Source organism: Taurulus bubalis (genome assembly GCF_910589615.1).
Source record: "Taurulus bubalis genome assembly, chromosome: 12".
Taxonomy (NCBI): Eukaryota; Metazoa; Chordata; class Actinopteri; order Perciformes; family Cottidae; genus Taurulus; species Taurulus bubalis.
The window spans coordinates 13839059-13858597 of record NC_136600.1 but is presented as its reverse complement, the minus strand read 5'-3'; the positions used below and the strand labels follow the sequence as shown (position 1 = coordinate 13858597).

Sequence of the window (19539 nt, the reverse complement as noted above, 5' to 3'; positions counted from 1 at the left end):
TGCACTAAGTTATATGGATGAGCTATGTTTGGAAACTATAGAACTTTCCACATACTGTAGAAAGTAGGTGTCAACATTCAGGTACAATCACAACATAAGGGAGTCCCTGCAGCATCAAACAGCCGGCTGCTGCGCTCACACTGTTACCTGCTTATGACTAATTAATTGGACAAACGTTGGAAATGTAGTCTTCAATGTTAATTATGTATATAATTATCAGACAAAAATCAATCATCAGTCTCTGCCAAAGATTCAATTTGACAACAAATATATTAAAAAAACATTTTATTTTTTAAAGACATTGAGCTGTGGAAATGCAAAACCAAGTGTGGAAGGTTTCAGTTTGGTGTTTGGTGCTACTTTACCTGTGATTTTAAATAAAGTATATTTTCTAACATGAGCTTTATTCCTGCATTACAAACAGCATCCAATGCCCTTCTCCCACCAGTAGTAGACCAGTAATATTAGAGTTTTCATTTATAAACTTATGAAACAGAAAATGTACTTCTAAGGTTGAAAAACAATGAGCATGACGGGAAAATAAATCAACAGTTTCACAAAACAGCGAATGTAATTAGTCACGTCATGTCAACAGAATGTGGCTGGAACAATAACGTGGCATTAAGCCATGGCTCGAGACTTCCTGATAAACTCATCAGGTTCTCTTTCTTTTGTCTCACATGCTGAATATTTCACCACATTTAAGGCACATTTCATGAATACTGAAAGTCTAAAAGAGTCCTTGAGGATTCAAAAGAAAATATGCAAAAGAAAATGTATTACATTTAACAGTTTGGAGAGAAAAAAATGAAAGAAAAATTACATGAAATCAGACCAGTGTGTTCTTTAATTTCCTGATAAAGGTCAAAGAGGTCTAGAAACTCACATACATTAAAACATGAATCACAACCCTAATGTGTTGTGATTCATGTTTTAATGTATGTGAGTTTCTAGACCTCACAGAAATGCACAGATAACATTTAATAAAGTTGTAAATGACTCGCTCATTTATAGCACGTTTTGCTCCACATCGTCTAAAGATATAAAATATGCCTTCTGCAATGCTACGCACGAACAGCAGGAGGCACCCTTATCCTTGAACTCACAAATTCAGCTCCAAAAATAAGACAATCAGATAGTAAAATTAAATTAAAATACCCTGTGCACTTTCACAAAAGTCACTGAAAAGCAACTTTTTACTGAAACCCTTGAGTACATCAGTAAAATACAGCTTCCTGAGTGAGTGACAATAAGGCTTTAGTGTTAACTTAACAACAACAACGTTGGTGTGTGCAGCTTTATGGTCTATGATGCTGGGCTCAGGAAGATGTTGAAGACCACAGCGAAGACCACAAACAACACATATCCAACTATACACAGCCAGAAACGTGGGTCTTTGATGAGCCTCTTATTGTAGGCGCTGAAGAAGACGTAGCCGATGGTCATCCCTGCCGCGATCCCTCCAAAATGAGCCACAAAAGACACCTAGGAGGGGAGATGATGAAGTGAGCTTTCAGTAAGCCAGGAGGAACTAATTACCCAAATTAAATAGAACACCCTCGGGTACTGTCATCCGACCTCACACCCAAAATACTTGCAGAACCAGTTTAACAGCCCAAACAAAGCCCAAAAGACACAAAGGAAAAGGAAGGGAGATAAGAACATGGAGGAGGGAACAAGGAATCAGCTTTTTAGAGTCCGCTAATCAGTTAGAAAGACAAACAAGCCTCATTCAACAGGAAGAAGATACTTAAAGCATTGTAGTTGTTTTACTAAAAACTGAAATGGATTTTATTTAAGAAGCCGTTTGTGTAAAAAGAGTGTTTGTATTCAGTCTTCGTTCGTTCGTTCCCACACAGAGAGGTATTTATCTGAAAGAATAATCAAGTCCCAACAAGAGCTACTAATGCTGCCTGTAGCCACAAGCGAGTGACATCCATCAGCACACAGTCAGCTTGGGGGAGGTTAGCTGATTTGAAAAGGTCATGCTTGAGTCCTCTACTGTACAAGGGAAGGAGAACCATACCTTCAAACCAGCCTCGTCTGAGATAAATCTTCTGTAGAAGGCAAATCCAAAATCGGTGCCAACTGGCGAAAGAAACCAGTATTGAATATTATTAAAGTGTGATCACAGCAGTTAGAAAACATATCAAAACAGGTTGAAAACACACAGGAGAACATACCAAATATTACTATAGCGGCGATACGAAATATTCCAAGAAGAGGAATCATCTCTCGGAAATTCTGTGAAATGAATATGACATATTTATTAAGATTTGAGTGAGCTGGTACTGTACACACATTATACTATCAGCCAACATTTAGACAATGAATTGGAGCACCACAGGAAATAATAGTTTTCAATATGGTTTAAATTCTGTCCATAAGACAAAATTGGTCATCTTGTCTTTTCTTTGCAAAAGTTTAGGTTCAAAATATACATACAAATGACAGAATTCTCTTAATATGTCACTTTTTATACTATTTTAAACATTGAGCCGTGTAAAAACGAAAAGTTTGGATGGTCTCTTCTCACACAACAACGTAACACAAAGTAACACTTGAAATGCACTTGAAATTAGAACTCACCACCACTGCGTTCATAAAATAGCCTCCTATGAGGGCGTAAACACCCCCAGAAGCTCCCACCAAAGCACTGAGAGGATCAAAGATGGAGCTGGCCAACGAGCCTGCGAGGAAACGGAAATAATCAGTGGCATTTTGTACTGCGACAAACAGGAAAACCCTCCTTCAAGACGAGTTAGTGTTAGAAGGCATTCACAAACGCAGATGAAGTCTAAGCTGCTTGTGTAACGACAGAGCCACATCTGAAAAATAAATTAAATAAATTAAAAACAGGGGATTTTTACCTGCCAGGACGCCTGCTAGATAAACCATTCCCACTTCAAATCCTTTGTGGACCAGTTCCAGCGGGATGCCCAGCAGCAGCTGCATCAACAGGTTTCCCACGATGTGCTCGATACTAGAGACAGGCGGAGAAGACAAGGAGAAGGAAATACTTCATCATGGATAAGAAATGTCCTATAGAGGATGGACAGAATATCAGAAACACCTGTAGCCCAGCGGTAAAGTGGACTTTAAAAACAATGTCAGGCTTTTATATGGTGTTTTTCTATAGCTTTGATATTGACCCAAAACAAATCCCAAGAACAGTTGGGCACTGCAGGTTTTAACAAATGTAACTCAGACAGGGACAATATCAGGGAATCAAAATCACATTTGGTGCACTCGTGAGTGTTTCTAGCAGCAGGATAGCATGTATGGTTTGACTCAAAAAGAAAAAAACACACTGTGCCCGTGTTCATTGTAAGAAAAGAGCATCTTGTGCAACAGTGCGTCTCATTGTCTTGCCTTTAATAGTTATTGGACAACAAAGAAGGTCCACAGCACAGATGAATAACCAATTAATTGTTGGTTTTGGTCTCTTTATGAGATTTGTTGGGGAAAATACAGAATATCATCAGCCATACCCTCAAAGCAAATATCCTGTTCGGTGTCATCCAGTTGGCGAGTGACTGTGATCACTGTTCCTCTTGCTCATGATTTTTGGTTTTCCTCTCGTCTCGTGGCTTATGTGCTCATGATTGTTTTTTCAGACTGTGTGCTTGCCACATCACACGACTTTGGCCATGTTTTGACAGATGTGCCGGCAACTCTGGCAACGAACGCCTAGCCTTCATGTACCTCTATAAAAAGCTAATAGCACTCTGCTTCTCGCCTTTGTAACTGTGAATATGAGGTAATGCGGAAACAAGTGTCAAAACCATGACGACATATACCAAACACAGGAACGCTGTAATATATAAAGAGGTGCAATGGTTGCACCAACAGAATTGAATCAACACCTGACAGCATAGAAGAAAAAAAACAGCAGAGATTATGAGCTTCACGGCCATGATACTGTAAAGTGTCTGTGGGTTTTTGTCCACACCCCAATGTGACTCAAGCTTTCATGGTGTAATTAAGGTATCTAAAGGGGTCTGGCCATGCTTACCCGGCGTGGACAAACATGTAGGAGATAAAGCGCCATGCTTCCTGCCGCTCTTCAGGCTTGTATGTCAGGGGGCTTTTCCAGATGCCTTCATCCAGGGTCACCCACTGCTTCTGAGGCTTCCACACGGCGTAGTAGATAAACACTGCCAGCTGACGAAGAGCAGAAAATATACACACAAGTTAGTCTGAAAGAACAAGATGTTTTTTTTAATAAAGTCAAACTTTAAAGTTGGCAGCAGCAGAAGGATGGGGATGACGCCAAATCGCAAACAGCTGAGAAAATAAAGATGGGAAGGATGATAAAAAAAATACAGATGTTGAAGTGTGTTTTAACTGACCGCAGAAAATCCCCCAGTGGGACTGGACATGGCAGCTCATACATCTGAATCTACCAGCATCGGTGGGAATAAAAAGCGATGGCACGCTGAGAAAGAACACTACAGCTCAGTCGATCCTCTCTGGGTAAATAAAGTGCACCCCCCCCCCAAAAAAAAAGAAAGTATTCACAGACATTCAAAAGCAGTGACATAGGACATCTGTGAGCGGAGAATGAGCTGTTCATCCCCAAGTGTGAGTAGGCAAGTGTTAAAAAAACACTCAGTGACAAGAAACAGAGTCATGCAACAGCCAAACTGGCTTTGCCAGCAGCTTTGTACCAGGATGTTGAATGATTTATGTGTATGGATGTATCCCCTAGTAGTAATAATGTAAAGGAAATGTACAAATCAAATCAATTCAAAATATTAAATATGAGGCAAGTGGGTTCACAAACATAAAAGCACACAAAACATTTTTTTCATGTGCACAAAAAGTATTTAAAAAAAAAAAAAAACTATAGGTAACTATTTACTGCAAGTTTTCATTACTCAACATTAATAAGCACAGTATAAACATGTAATAAATAGTTTATGACACTATAATGCAGTTGCTAGCAGCTATAAGGACATTTGTAAGTGTTGTTTTAAAATGTTTTACTATTGTCCGTCCATTTCTATCAATTTGTTGCTGACAAATACATTAATAAACACATATCTGCCTACAACTACTACCATGTATTAAAACTTAAAGTAAAGAAAAAGGTTTTGACACAAAAGTGTCAACAGCAGTGGCAGCTCAACAATATCCAACAGGAGACGGCACATTATGGCAAAAAGTGCATTTATTGATCTTAACGCCAAGTAAACAGACCAAACGTCCCTGTTTGTTTCACATTGAGGGAATCAAACCCATTCCTGGTGGCATTAGCTTCGAGTTATATTAAAAGACTGTATATAACCTCTCCTTAAAGCCGTAGATTTGGGGCATAAATGAAGCCACAGCAACCCCCATCCCCCTCATGCTATTTCAACAAATCACCCACTGATCCTTCACATTCCACACTTTATTTACCTGAATCTAAAAAGTCAAAAAGACACAGTGGCTTTCTGTTTGCACATTCAGGATTCAGGATCAGCTGCACCAGGTCTTACCTAAAGCTACGACTCCATGCCCCCCATGCCTACTGCCTGCTAGTGTGAACTTTATGAATCAGGACATTCAGAAGAAGAAAATGAACGTTCATCATTATATGGATATTTTGATACGAGACTAGATATTGTCTTCCATTTTGGATATCGTAATATGGCACAAGTGTCATCTTTTCCTGGTTTTAAGGGTTGCATCACAGTTTTTATTTATCAAAATAAAAAAAACCAGACTGTTCTCTCTGTTCTATCATTAGCTTTCACCCACTTAGTCATCAGATCCTCATTACTGATGATCATTTATAAAAAAAAATCTCATTGTGGAAATACTTTGTGAAAGCACCAGTGATCAACCCCACAATGTTGATATTGAGGCATTTGGTGAAAACTAGACATTTGATTATCTCCATAGTGCCCAGCCCTACTCGTTGCTGGACAAGATCTTCTCAGTTTAAAACCGTATATGAAAACAACAGTCAATTGTTTTCCTAAATGCCAGACTTAAAAAAATATCCCACCCAAGCTTCTATGACTTCACCTCGATGTCTGCTCCACGACATACAATCAGAGTCAATCTATACAGTAATTAACGCCCTGGCAGCATATAACACAAATGTAGGCTACATGGGATTAGATCACAGAATCCATACTGCTCGTCGCAGTGCTCATGCAATATGTGTGTGTGGTACACATTCAGGGCAACAGCTACCTCTGCAATACTGATGAGGATGATGAAGATGGGGGGTGGGCAGCAGTTGGCCCGTTCCAGGTACTTGCTGCGGGAGTCTTCTGGAAGCATCCATTTGGAGACAGACCGCTGGAACTTCTCGCAACATCCAATCTTTCTGTCACCATCGGGCTGGTCGGCTGCACTCCCGAGCCGCCGCCCGTCTCGGTCCACGGGGAGCGGCTCCTGCTGCTCGAGGTCGATGTCCTCCATCACTGCTCCAGCCCTACACACAAGATTACAGTTACGGTGAAAGCCTCCAAATTAACCACATAGATGAATCAACACCTCTCCCGTAGAGCTTCAACAAAAACATTATAACCGTCACGAAGGTAGGATTTACTGCAAGGCCAGTTTTAGCTCGGGGTACCTAATAAACTGGCTAATAAACTATTGAGATGTAAAATGACATCTACTGTGATAGAGGATTGTATCCATATTACACACCCTTATTCTAACACACCAATTACTTCTCATGATTTAAAGTGCCGAGAAGTCAAGAAAAGTCAATCATCATACATTAATACATATCCATCACAGGCTAATCCCTCCAGTACTTCTGTCCTACAAATAGACATAACTGATCACTACAGCTGCAACTAACAATTATTTTTATTAGGATTAATCATTCTATGTATAAAAAAACCCCAGAAAGAAATTAAAAATGCCATTTAAAATTCCCAGTTTGGTCTTGATGCGTCTTGTTTTGTCCAAAACCCAAATATATTCAGTTTACTATCATGCATGACAAAAAAGAACAGCCAAACAGAAAAATATTTGGCCTCTTAACTTTATTATAAAATGCCATTACATTTTCAGCTGTCTGATTGGTGGAGTAAATGACTAATTGTTGCAGCTCCACTGACAAAGTAAAATACATCTACATATCTGTACTTCAATTCAGTTTATTTTATATAGCCCAACATCACAAATTTGCATCAGAGGGCTTTACAATCTGTACACATAACATCCCTGTCCCGGGACCTCACATCGAATCAGGGAAAAACTCCCCCAAATAAAGACGGTAAAAACCATTTCACACGGGGGAAAAAAGGGAAGAAATCACGGTCAGACCCCAGATTCAAAGACATGTACAAACAGTGTACTAGAAGGTGTACATGATTTGTTAAACACTCTCACTGAACACTCACTAAATGTCACTATCAAATAGATGCATTTCAAGTGTAATTAAATATAAGACCTTGCTCAAATACAACTGAAACTATAGTATACACTAAACCATTTTATGAACTGGGCTGAGCTCTGACTATTTAAATAAACCAAATATTCCTGTGAAACATGACAGAAGCAGATAGACACAGTAACAGTAACAGTAGCCTGTTATAAGCTCTATTCTGTTACAGCAGCCTGTCAATTAGCGTTTCCTGTGCGTTGCTGGTGATAACACTGATTTTGTGGGTGACACCAAAACTATTCCTGACAACTGAATGTAAAGTGTAGTCAGGGCTCCCACGTGTTTGGTTTCCTATAATATGGTTTGAATTAATTCGACTTAACTTTGGCCTTTACTCACCTAAAATGTCAACAGGAAGAGTGCAGAAGACTCCAAACGGGCCCGAACGCATAAATATCGATTCGACTAAACTAATTAAAAAACACTCAATTTGTGAGCTGAAGTTCACATGCAGTACTAGAGTTCAAAAATAGGGAACAACAGCGTGTTCAACAGCGTTCCTCCATGTTTTCAGACAAGCAGCGGAGTCCCTTCTCCGTCAGCCCTCGTCCGTCTCAGTGGGATCCAAAGAAGAAAGAAAGCCACTTGGAGATAATTATAGACCTTTCATTGCTTTTTCCTGCAAGAAGCTTCCTTCCTCTTTCCAAACAGCCCACTTGTGATCCCGCTTTTTCAGCTCAACTCCAGCTGAGTTTCACAGAAACACAGCGATTTATGCGGTCTGCAACCTGCGCGCCACAGCAACAGCCTACCTGTTTCCCCGTGCCACACCTGGGATCGGTGACGTCACCGACACATTATCTAGCTCGGCTCTCCTCCTCCCCCACCTCTCCACTCACGCAGCAAGGCGCGCGCACACATATTCAAATAGTATACAGCGCCTAGTTCAGTGAAGTGGATTGAGGTTAACGTTTAATATACATGTTGCTTTGACTTGAATGAACCACATGGTGGAGGTAGAGTCCACAATGAAGAACAAAGGGAGTGTTTTAAATGGCTCAAGTGGATATTATTAGTAATACATGCTGCACTTTTATTCATTTATTTATCACTCTGATGCATAGCTAATTTATCCTCATGTTAATGTGATTTCTTAAATACACAACTTTACTAGTATTTTAATACAAATAAAAACCGCAGATAGGTATCTGGGCCATCCCTTTGAGTAAATAACCATTTAGTCTTTAAAAGAACTTACTTATTATTACCGGTCCAGAACAGCTACTTCATGGCCTTCGTGGTTAACACTTATTCTCAGTCAATTGATTGGATTCATTTTCTTGACTGTCAATAAAATACCAGAATACATATTATTTTTTTTTTTTTTAAAGGCCAACATAAGTCTTCCAAACTAAATCCATCACATTTACAATGAATTAAACAGAAAAAAATAAAGCAATTTAGCATTTTGCAAAAAAAGTGTCTCACAAAAGTACCGGCTTCAGTTCTCGGTGAGATAGTCTTGATTACATTTAACTTTTCAGCCAACATGGACGAGAAGACAATTTTAGGTGCTCAAGGAAAATGTAAATGTAAACATCCACAATTCAACTGGGCAATCTACATCTGCTGAGAAGACCGTGTGATAGGGCGAAGAACTACCCACATCACTAAAAACACATCCTGGCTTCAAGAAAACGTCCCAGACAACAGATTTTAATCACAGAACTTTTATTTTTTTCAAAAGGGAGAAAAATCCACATTCTCAGGTAAAGAGCTGTGAGGGAGGGGTGAAGGACAAGAAAAAGGGGGGACAATGTGAGAAGCAGGAGCCATTAAATACAGCTGCTGGAAGATTATACAGAATGATCACGAGCCAAAAAGCTTTTTCTACAGCGCCGGCAAGAGATTTGACACAGATCTGCTTTAGTCAGGATTTCGAGAAAGCGCATATGAACAAGAAAAAAAAAGACGGGGCAAAAATTTTTTTTTAAAAAAGGGCTTCATACATAGTTTATCTTTCAGATTCTTCTAACTTTTGGCCAGCAGCAATAGTTTGGAAATAAGAAATCAACATGTGGATTAAAATGAGGATAAACCATGGCACCCAAACAGTTTAAGATGAGGGGGGAAGGGGTTGGGAGAAGCAAATGAAATCAAAATTAACTGGGGAGGCAAGGGGAGGGGAGTGGGGGGGGCAGTAGAAGAGCAGCCGTCCAGTGAGAGGAAGCTGGGATCTCATCACTGTGAGTTCAAGAGACATCTGAAACACATAGAATGATCGATACTGGAGTCAGAGACGATAATCAGTTCAACCTCTGAACACAGATTAAAGCAAAGATGTATATTTTGACAGCGAAGGAAATGGTGGTTTAGGAAACTTACAACTAGCAGGCCGGGCTCCGTATCTTCGCATTATCTGGTCTTGTGTGAATTTCACAAAAGATTCATATTGTTCTGGAAAAAGAAGATTAAAAGGTGAGCAATGCTGTCGATGCAAACAATATCTCTGCCTACACCTGGACAGGATAACGGCTAAATAAAGTCTAGATAAAGTCTGCTCTCCGTGATCAATTTCCCCGTGAATACAGCCAAAAACACAATATAGTCGTTCTTATTTACGGACCCTTCCGTTTTGACGATTGTGGCTAATTAATATTACCCGAGTAAAACCCACATAAATATAGCTCAGTGATGGCACCAAAATTCTACCATATGTATTCCACGCGTTTCCTGCCGTGGCATCTAGAAGTATATATAATTTTTTTTTTAGTATTAACCATTAAAAGAGCGACGTTTCATTTGTTCTTTACCTGCGAGTTTTGTGTTAAGAATCTGTTCGTACTCCTCCCGGATCTTCTCCTCGTGGTCTTTAAGCAGCCGCTCACACAGGTAGCTCACCTGCTTCAGTGTAAACGAGGGCTGGTCCTTCCTTGAGGCACCTGAGAAACACAAGATCAGATCAGCTACGAGAAGGCTGATCCACTCACATCGATGGCGCAGCGATAAGTCACGCAGACAGAAATGTTCTTTTTCCAGAAATAGGTGCTTGGCCAGGTGCAAATTTACAGCTTTGCGCTCCGTCGTCCCTCACCTCTGCCAGCCAACAGAGTCATGCAGCACTAATGTGGGCCCTCCCTCTCTCTCCCCAATGTCTCTTTCACAATGCAACTGGAGCCAGCTTTAGCTAGGTGATCCTTTACCCAGTGGTCTTTGAGGTCTGCTGTAAGCCATTTAGACTAGAACGTTTGTAAATCACAAGAGAGGATGGCAGAGCGAGGATGAAGGTTTAATAGCCGTCTCGGAGACAGAAAGAGGCCGGGTTAGTAACAGTGCAGTCATTGTGATCTATGAGACCATCCTGCAGAGTGATTAGGAGCAACGCTGGAGCCGGAAGGCCTCGGGCATGGATTACATCTCGCACCCAAACTGCCAAAATTGTGCTCAAAGCATCAAACTGCAACACGACTGCTGCAGTACAAATTTGCACACAAAAGATGGGCTGAAACAAACTGAAGCCATCACAATCCACACGCATTTCAGATGCCAGTGTAGCGACTCATTTATCAACGTTTTTTTCCAGTAAATACTGAAGTAGAGGCATAAAGTTATGCCAATATGGACGGACTAATTGGAAGATTGTATCTTTGTTTTGAGCTCACAGTATATTATTCCATGACACTTTATATCAGTTAGACTTGTTATCTTTGTAGATAGGATGAAGCATGAAAGTACAATTCATTTGTAGTTCCATCTGAAACGCATGCAAAAAAACACAACAGTCTTCGCAGAGAACGAAAAGCAGACTTGTCAGGAATTTAAACAGTATATGAATGAACTCAGATGAGAGACATCTCGATTTCAGGAGTGGGCTGGATTTGGCACAAACAACTATAAATCTTTCACAAACTCACATCTGGAATCACAATTCCTCTGCCCTTGTGATTGTTTTGATGAGCAGCAGTAGCCTGCCTCTTTAGACTTGAGTTGGTCATGCAGGTCCAGCCAAGGGTCTTTTGGCAGGCCTTGCAGAACGAATGACCTTATCATTCTTAACTGTTACAAAGATTAGGCTTAAAAAGGTTGCCATTCTGTTTTTTGATGGTTTTCTGCTGTCACTTCAAGGACTTGCTAACCAGAACAAAACAAAAGCAGACATGTTATTTAGATCCCCGTGTAGCAAAAGTACAATACCCTCCTACAGCTCTCAGCAAAGCTAAAATGATCTAAACAGTGACTAAAATGGTACGGTACTCAAAAGCAAGAAGAGAGAAGTTTCTATATTTGGACCGTTAGACCGAGAGAACTGCTTTCAAAAGAACGCACATGTTAGTTGGAAATGGGGAAAACATCCATAAACATGTACATGCTCTAATGGCAACATGGCACTACGAGTGCCATGTTGCCATTAGAGCTGTACATGACCATGGCCTTTTGAGTAAAAGACAAAGCACGCACGTGTGTGTGTGTGTGTGTGTACACACACACACACACAACCCTAAATTCTTCTACCTGGTGGGGAGCTGGGAGCGTTGAGGGAGGAACTGGGGCTGGGGGAGTCACTGGAGCTACAGGCCTCAGTCTGGTTGAAGGCCCCTTCCAGCTGCCGCCGCCTCTGGATCCGGCTGTACTCCTGACGGAGGTTCTGGAAGATCTGCTCTGTAGGGAGAAATCAGAAACAAGGACACAGACTGTTTAAACCAGGACAGACATCGCCCAAAAATGAAGGTTGCACACATTTCTTTCAACCCTTTGCCAGTTATGAGGGGTGCTCCCAATGGGCGTTCAAAGCAAATGCAATTCAGACTCTCACTTTGTTGCTTGGATGTCAGCACAAGTCTCATAACTAAAACATTTTCCTTTTGTGATGTAATGTCCATAAACTGCTAAGTTAATGGTTTTCGGCACATGTATAATGTGCCGTTTAAGACTCCATTTTGTACGTGAAAAGGAATTATGAATCGATCCAGTTGTAGCAGTTGTCCCAATCGTTTTGGTTATATAGTGATTCATTACAGGAATTAATCAGTATTTATTAGTTTGGTCTTTAATGCGTGTTCTTTTCAACACTGCGCCCACCACAACCACATTTAAACAACGTTGAATGTATTCCAGCATTAATAAGGAATATTACAGGAAGGCGTAATCATCTACAGGGCTCTTAAGATGAACTAAAGCCATGTTCACTTCCTGTGTGCCGTCGCTCACCCAACATTGGTTCCAAAAAACAATCATCAATAGGAAGTAGAGACGTGACAGGCTGACATACCTACTACAGCTGTGAAAAACAAAACACACAGCTGACTTAAAAACACTTTCTGATCTTGTGACTGTCACTTTCACTTCTCTTCCAAAAGTTATTTATGACGTCAGCATCACCACAGCTGGTGAGAAGGCTTCAACACAAATCAGCGTTAGTTACCAAGGTGGAACAAAGTAAAATCCTTTCATTCTTCTGAGGTCTATTTAGTGGTTGTATAGATGCTTGAGGTTTTAGGGGGTAGACAAAATAAACGGATTTGTGTGAAAACATCTGGGTGACTGCAATGCAAACGATGTAAAACAGGACATTCTCACTATAATCATGATAATCAGCGCTTCTCATCTTCTCAGCTACGCACTGTTTAAGCGCCCGGATAAATCCATATATAAATCACCAAATCCAGTTTTCCTGAAAAGTACTCAAGATCATCTGCAATTACAAGCAATACGTACAGAAAACTTAAAATACCATATCCTTTATGTTTCCGACTGAAACTGGAGTTTTACAATGTAAAAAAACAACAATGGTTTTGGTAGACCGTTGTGCATTCAGGGACGTAATTAAGGATTGTTTTCTTTCCAAACTGCCTGCATTGTCACAATCATTTAATCTACGGAGAGTAAGCAAACTGGAAAGAGGCACCTGAGCCCACATCTAAAAGCACAACATGACACAGTTAACCAATAGCAGATCACAGTATAGTGGGGGCAGCGTAGAAGCTCTCTGAAAATTGTTTTTGCACACTGCAACAACCACTTATTGTATTTGTTACGCTGCCATATTGCCTGTGATGACACGATAATCTCAATTTCACTTCAAGTGTACTGCTTGCTGGTGCTTTCAAGGAAGCTCCAACATCCGAGATGTGTCTCCAATTCACAGTTTGTTTACGTTGACAGAATCAAACCAGATCAATATCAAGCATACAGTACGCACGTCATGAAAAGTGTCATGTAAATCTGGTTGTTTCTTGCATTACTAAAGTTTCAAAATAACACAAAAGTTCATTGTTAACACAAATGACAGTTATTAGCCTGAGAATGTATACTTAATTTATAGCTAAAGATGTATCACAGGGATAGGAATTAATCAAATAAAAAAAAAGGTACTGTAGGTACACATGGAGAAAGATGCGTGTCAAAAAAAGTGTCTCCCCATATCATCATAAATATGTCCTCCTTGGGATAAAGCCTACGCTGCAGCTGCTGTTACAGCTTAACATGGGTCACAGCCAGCACACACATATCTAATTATAAGCTTAACTTAAAAAAAAAAAAAGTCATGGGAAAAATGAGAAAAACACCAAGGCCTCAAATAGAGCTGATAAAGCCCTGCCTAAACATTTGGTTATCTCACTCAGTTCATACGGGAAGTGAAGTCTATGCAAGTAGCGCCTCTATCTGGAGAACCCTGCCTCATTTATCTTGGGTGGAGAGGGCTAGAAGCCATGTTGCCACTTCAGCCTGCTCTTCAGTCAGCTTGTTTGGATGGGGAGGAAAGCCACGTCATGTGTAGTCATGCACTTTTGAACTGGTGCCTTTGCGGATACCCTCTCTGCTGTAAATGGCCTCCGAAACCTTCCAGAATTAACAATACAGGACCCTAATCTGACAGGCTGTTTATTGAAATACCACAGGTTTTTTTCACTTGTTATAAAGCCAAGTACCCAAGCCATAGGGCTGTAACAATGACTTAACCAATTAATAGACAGAAAGCGGATTTACATGTCATTTTGATAATACATCTAAAATGAATGTCATTTCTCAAGGACAAATGCCAAATATTCACAGATTCCAGTTTCACAAGTGAGGATTATACAGTAGTCCAATTAAATAGCACTACTCCGTATATCCACCAAACCAGTGGAAACCTTCTCCGGCTGACCATCACTTCCAGCTCTGCCAACTACTAGTAGCTCAATTGTGGGTGTTGCTTGGCAACAATGACCCTGCCACAACCAGACCAAGCAATCAATCACAGAGACTTCCGGGAGCCAGGGGGACCCAGTGGAGAAAGCCTCGGCTAAAAGGCTTAGGCACCGGCCAAACAGTGAATACGACATGAGATCGGCCAGATAGATTGGATGTGGTAGTGGGGAGGAAACAAAGCTGACTCATTTCATTTCACCCTCCACTGCGAAAGAAGTGTGGGGGGAGGTGGGTTTCGAATATCCCAACTGCCAGGAAGTAGCTTGTGATGTATTATGGGTCAGTTGAAGTTGCCCCCTTCTGCAGTAAAGAATTTAAAGACATGGGGAAAAAAAAAATAATTGCGAAACAATGAATTGTTTTTAAAGGAATATATCTCACATTACATTGTAAAAGGAAGCAAGTCCGATGTGAGGTAGATCGGTTCCCTACCACTTGTAGTGTAGTGGCTGCGTGGACAAGCCTGGACAGATGAGCGAGGACACAACTAATTGCCAGTACTCAGACGTCCGCAGAGCGTACTCACAAGGTACAACTGCACAGTAGTCAAATACTAAATTCCTCAATGCATTTGGAACACAAAGCAAAACACTAAAGTATGACTTCTAACAGTAAAAAACAACAACAAAGAGCTTCCTGACCAGACAGCAGGCCATCTTTAGCCCAGGATAAACGAGCAGTCTTGCCGTCTGACCAAGGTTTCAGGCCTTAACTATGACCCGCCCGATTTTCTACCCAAACTGTAGCTGGGTAGTACCAGTCCAGCCTTTAAGATGACAACATGTCCCAGGAAAACACCAGCCCCATCTGTCATCTGGGGGGAATTTTTAGCAAAGCACAAGACTAGACTAGCAGCATAAGAATGAGACAGAGGAGAACGGAGTGAGTGATCCTATCTACATTATGGAAGGATTACCTAAAGATACATTGACAGGGTCGGATCCCGACACACACACACACAGCCTTGCTAACCACAAGCAAACCTGAGTAGCTGAAAAGCATGTGTGGGTAGAGACGGGTGGGAGGGGTGACAGCTGACCTTTCGTTAAATACAAAACTGCTTTCACTTGGCAAACCGCAGCAGAGGCATGCTTGCGACACCCGTCCCATAAGGGGCCTTCTTATGGGTGAAGGTGAGTGTATTACCTGGTATCTGGAGCTCATGTTTGCAGCTGACAAATCTACATGACTTCACCCTTGCAGCTGCAGTTCTGTAATTCAGCTTCTTAACATAAGGTTTAGACTAAATAAGCAACGTTAGAACCGACAACCTGAAAAATGCGGATAAGATTAATTTTTTGTACGGACATCAACATAGCTCCACTACGAGTATTCATAGTGGAGCTATGTTCGTACAAAAAAAAATGACTCAGCAGGGCAACCATAATAAGCAAGTCGTACTGTATAAATGATGTGAGCAATAACAGAGGCATGAAAATGCGTCTTCACCTTCAGGCATCTGCAAGGAACTGCCCTCTCCTTTCTCAGAAACAAAACACCTCTTAATCACTAGAAATCTTTTTCTTACCAGAATGACAATTACAGTTCACCAGAAGTCGGAACGTTCACAGGAAGTCAGCTGTGAAGCCATTTCCATCATCTCTGTCTGTCTGCCCTCAGCAAACCCTCCCAGGCTTTTGCCAAGAGTGATGTGTGCATAACCCACCAGCGTCATCTTACAACGATATGCACCATGAAGCACATATTTTCTTACAGTGCACAAAAAAACAGGAACAACAGAGTCCATGATTTGGCCTTTGTCTTAATGTGCGTTGCAGGCACATTGTGCAAACTTGGGTCTGTGAGGTCTGTGTTGGTTTATTGTTTTAATATTTTTTTTTTTTTTTAAAACATCACTAATAGCTTCCATTTTACTAATATTTACCTCCCCCACGGGGTAAATCGTCCATGATGAACTGAAACCTAGGTCAAGATGCACAGAACTATAGAGGAATAACATATTGTGACCAGTCCTAGCTACTTATGTTATGTCAATCTATCCCATTTAAAAAAAAGAAAGAAACAAGGAGATTGAACCCCCAGTTAACACAGGTTTAACAGTGATTAAGTGGCTAAACACAACTCCACGGAGTAAACATGAACCACTGGAACGCCATCAAAGAAAACGTCTTCTCCAAGCAGTACCATGACAATAAAAACTGGTTATGAGGAATGCATTCGTTCATTTTAGATTTCTTCACTTTCAATACTTGGTGGCAAGATCGAAGGCACTTCATCACATCAGGGGGGGATAAATGGCTCCATAAGCTTTATAATATGCTGGGCTATGCAAAATGGATTTCTAACCACTGCGGAGCACATGATGACAATCTACGAGTTAACAGCATGGCTTAGCACAGGTAGTACAGCTGTCTCCATCTTGTAAACCTCTCTCATTTCACAGCAATGAAGTGATCAAATAAATTCAATGATTTCAAGTTTTTTGTTGTTGTAATTAACATTCAAAAAGCGTAAAGATTAGGCCTCACTGGTATGTGCTGCCCAATCTGTGTCTCTGGCACATGCAATCAGCCTCCCTGGATCGCAGTGCAGACATCTAGGTAATTGTCTTGTGTCTACTAGTGTGCCCAACGCCCGTTCAATGCTCACAGCGGAGCTCTTCCAGTCGAAAGGGAGAGTAGATGACAGACATAAAAGGAAATGAACAATGTCCTGCAGGCCATAAGAGGAATAGAAATGGCCGTAGTGCATAATGGTAACCCCCACCTGAATGCAAGACAATTGTGCCACTGAAGCCAAGGAACATTACCCAGGCAGCTCCTAATTAACAGCCTGCCATGATGTGCCTGCTGCTGTGATGCCATTTGTCTCGTCAGGAGAGCCAAAAGGCTCGTCTGTCACCCATGTGTTAAAGTACAGGCAGGGTCTTTTGTTTCAACACCTTTCCATTTTTCAAATGAATGTTTAATTGAATATATCACGGGATTTAATCCACATAGTCCATACGCTACGGATTGTACAGGCAAAATCTGAAAAGGGGGTAGTCATATAGCTATAATTTAATTTGTTCCACGCTAGAAATTGTAACGATATTTGATTTAACGTTAGCTATGCAAATAACTTTGAGGCTAATATGTTCATGGGCAACTCAACATTAGCCTCTGTAAGCTAATTCAGCCAACTATGCAACAGTACAATGAGCTGGCAAGGTGCCACCGACGAATGCCGACAGAGCCCCCCCCCCCCCCCACCCTCTACTTCTGTGAATCCACTGATTGATAATGCTTCGTAAAACATGATCCGTGTTGGTAACTTGGCGACGACGTCCCCCTTCTTCCCGACGCTAGCTTCGCTAAGCTAACGTTTAGCGTTAGCCTCCAACCCCCATTCAGATGAACTGACGTTAGCTCGCTATCCCTTCCAGTCCACTCCACCCAAACCCCCTCCCCCATGACACCCACCCTGAAGGGGAAAAACCCGTAAATTCCGTTTACATTTCCTACCTGGAGTGAGCCTGTGTTCGCCTCCCATGGCCGTAGGAGACATCGAGTGCGTTGGGCTGTCGACCGGGGGACGGAGGTTGCATCTTTGCGGGGACGGAGTGCCAGCAGTGCCCGGTAGTGGATTGCACCTTCTCCGCTTGGGAGACTGGGGACTGAGGAGGGCCTCAAACTCCATCGACCGCTTTAATGTTGCCCCGCAAGCCATGTTAGCTAAAGAAAACTGGGGAAAGTAAGCTGGAGAAAAAACGACCCGCAAAACTGTGGGGTTGTCGCTCGTGGTTTGTACGTTAAATGTTGCTCGAATTTCTTGAGCCTTTCTTCCTCTCCACAACAACGGATTTTCTTCTCTGAGTAGTAAGCCAACTGCCGACCCTGCCTGCTGAATTTTTAAAACGTCACAATGGCAGACCGTACCATTGAGGAAAAGAGGGGCGTTCTCCAATATTTACAACCGATTTGATTATAAATTCTACTGATTTTAACTGTCATTCGTACCCAAACGTATTTTTTCAATTGTGCTAGTAATACATATTTGAATCAATTCGCATTTGTATTATCTTTATCTGTCTTTAGGCTACGGTTTCTTACTACTCAACCCTATTGTTGTTGTTGATGGCTTTTGTTTCCGTTGAACTCAAATAGAAGGTTCACGAGACGTCTGGTGGTGGAGGTCAGGTAAATCAAGTAGATTAAAAATTAACTCCAGAGTGATTTTACTCTTCAATCTCCTTTAGATTTATTTATTTAAGTAAGTAACCGGCTTCACATTGTATTTTCAATTTTTTTATTTGCAAACTTAACACAGTGGCTGCATGACGATAATGACTTAGAATAGAGTCCCTAATACAGCAAAAGTTCTCGATCAAACAATACACTGTGACTGAAAATAGAAACTGTGTTTGTATGTTCAAAGCATGTGTATAGTATGTATGCTAGAGATTACTTTCTGTTCTTATCTCGCTTTGTTTTATCAGATACATTGCTCCATTTCCCACCTATTGTATAACATGCATCAGCAACAGTTACACACTTACAGTCTTTTGTTTTGAGTAACTAATTGAAGCTAGCAATGGCTAGAACTGAATCATCCATCAATTAATAAATGCTGCTGTCTCCACCACTGGGTGTGCATCTTGATGTGACAGTATGTTTTAAGTGCAATAAGTTTTCCTGCACATAAAATAAAATGAACTCTTTTGATCCCTCATTGGGGGAAACAAATTGATGATAACGGTCTCACTAGGTTTAAAAATCCCTTTTACAGGAGTATCCTGACTTTTTAAATGCATAATCAATTATTGTAGGTTAATATAAATTAAACAAAGTCTTATGCAGTCATTATTGTTATCACATAACCTATGCAAAGAACTAAACATGAAGCCAGGATAATGTGATGCAGTATTTATTTAGGCTTTAAGTATCTTAAACGGAACTGTTCGGAAGTATTCAGCAATATCATTTAAAATATCATTTTAGCATCTCCTTAATTTTTCTACTAAGGACAAATTTAAATCATACTGTTTTCTTTAGTTGTGTCTTGTTTTT

General features: G+C 40.9%; 2 protein-coding genes across 2 annotated transcripts; both read right to left on the bottom strand.

Annotated features, from left to right (window-relative positions):
- Window positions 1-274: 274 nt before the first annotated feature.
- rhbdl2 (rhomboid, veinlet-like 2) lies at window positions 275-7861 on the bottom strand. The gene is made up of 8 exons (XM_079228092.1): window positions 7739-7861; window positions 6187-6430; window positions 4016-4164; window positions 2871-2983; window positions 2590-2690; window positions 2184-2244; window positions 2027-2088; window positions 275-1485 (listed from the first exon to the last, which is right to left on the bottom strand). Exons 2-8 carry the CDS (start codon window positions 6415-6417, stop codon window positions 1306-1308), a joined length of 897 nt encoding a protein of 298 aa, XP_079084218.1. The 5' UTR covers window positions 6418-6430; window positions 7739-7861; the 3' UTR covers window positions 275-1305.
- A 1220-nt stretch (window positions 7862-9081) lies between these two features.
- akirin1 (akirin 1) lies at window positions 9082-18297 on the bottom strand. The gene is made up of 5 exons (XM_079227009.1): window positions 17995-18297; window positions 11852-11998; window positions 10153-10281; window positions 9725-9796; window positions 9082-9602 (listed from the first exon to the last, which is right to left on the bottom strand). Exons 1-5 carry the CDS (start codon window positions 18197-18199, stop codon window positions 9592-9594), a joined length of 564 nt encoding a protein of 187 aa, XP_079083135.1. The 5' UTR covers window positions 18200-18297; the 3' UTR covers window positions 9082-9591.
- Window positions 18298-19539: the final 1242 nt, after the last annotated feature.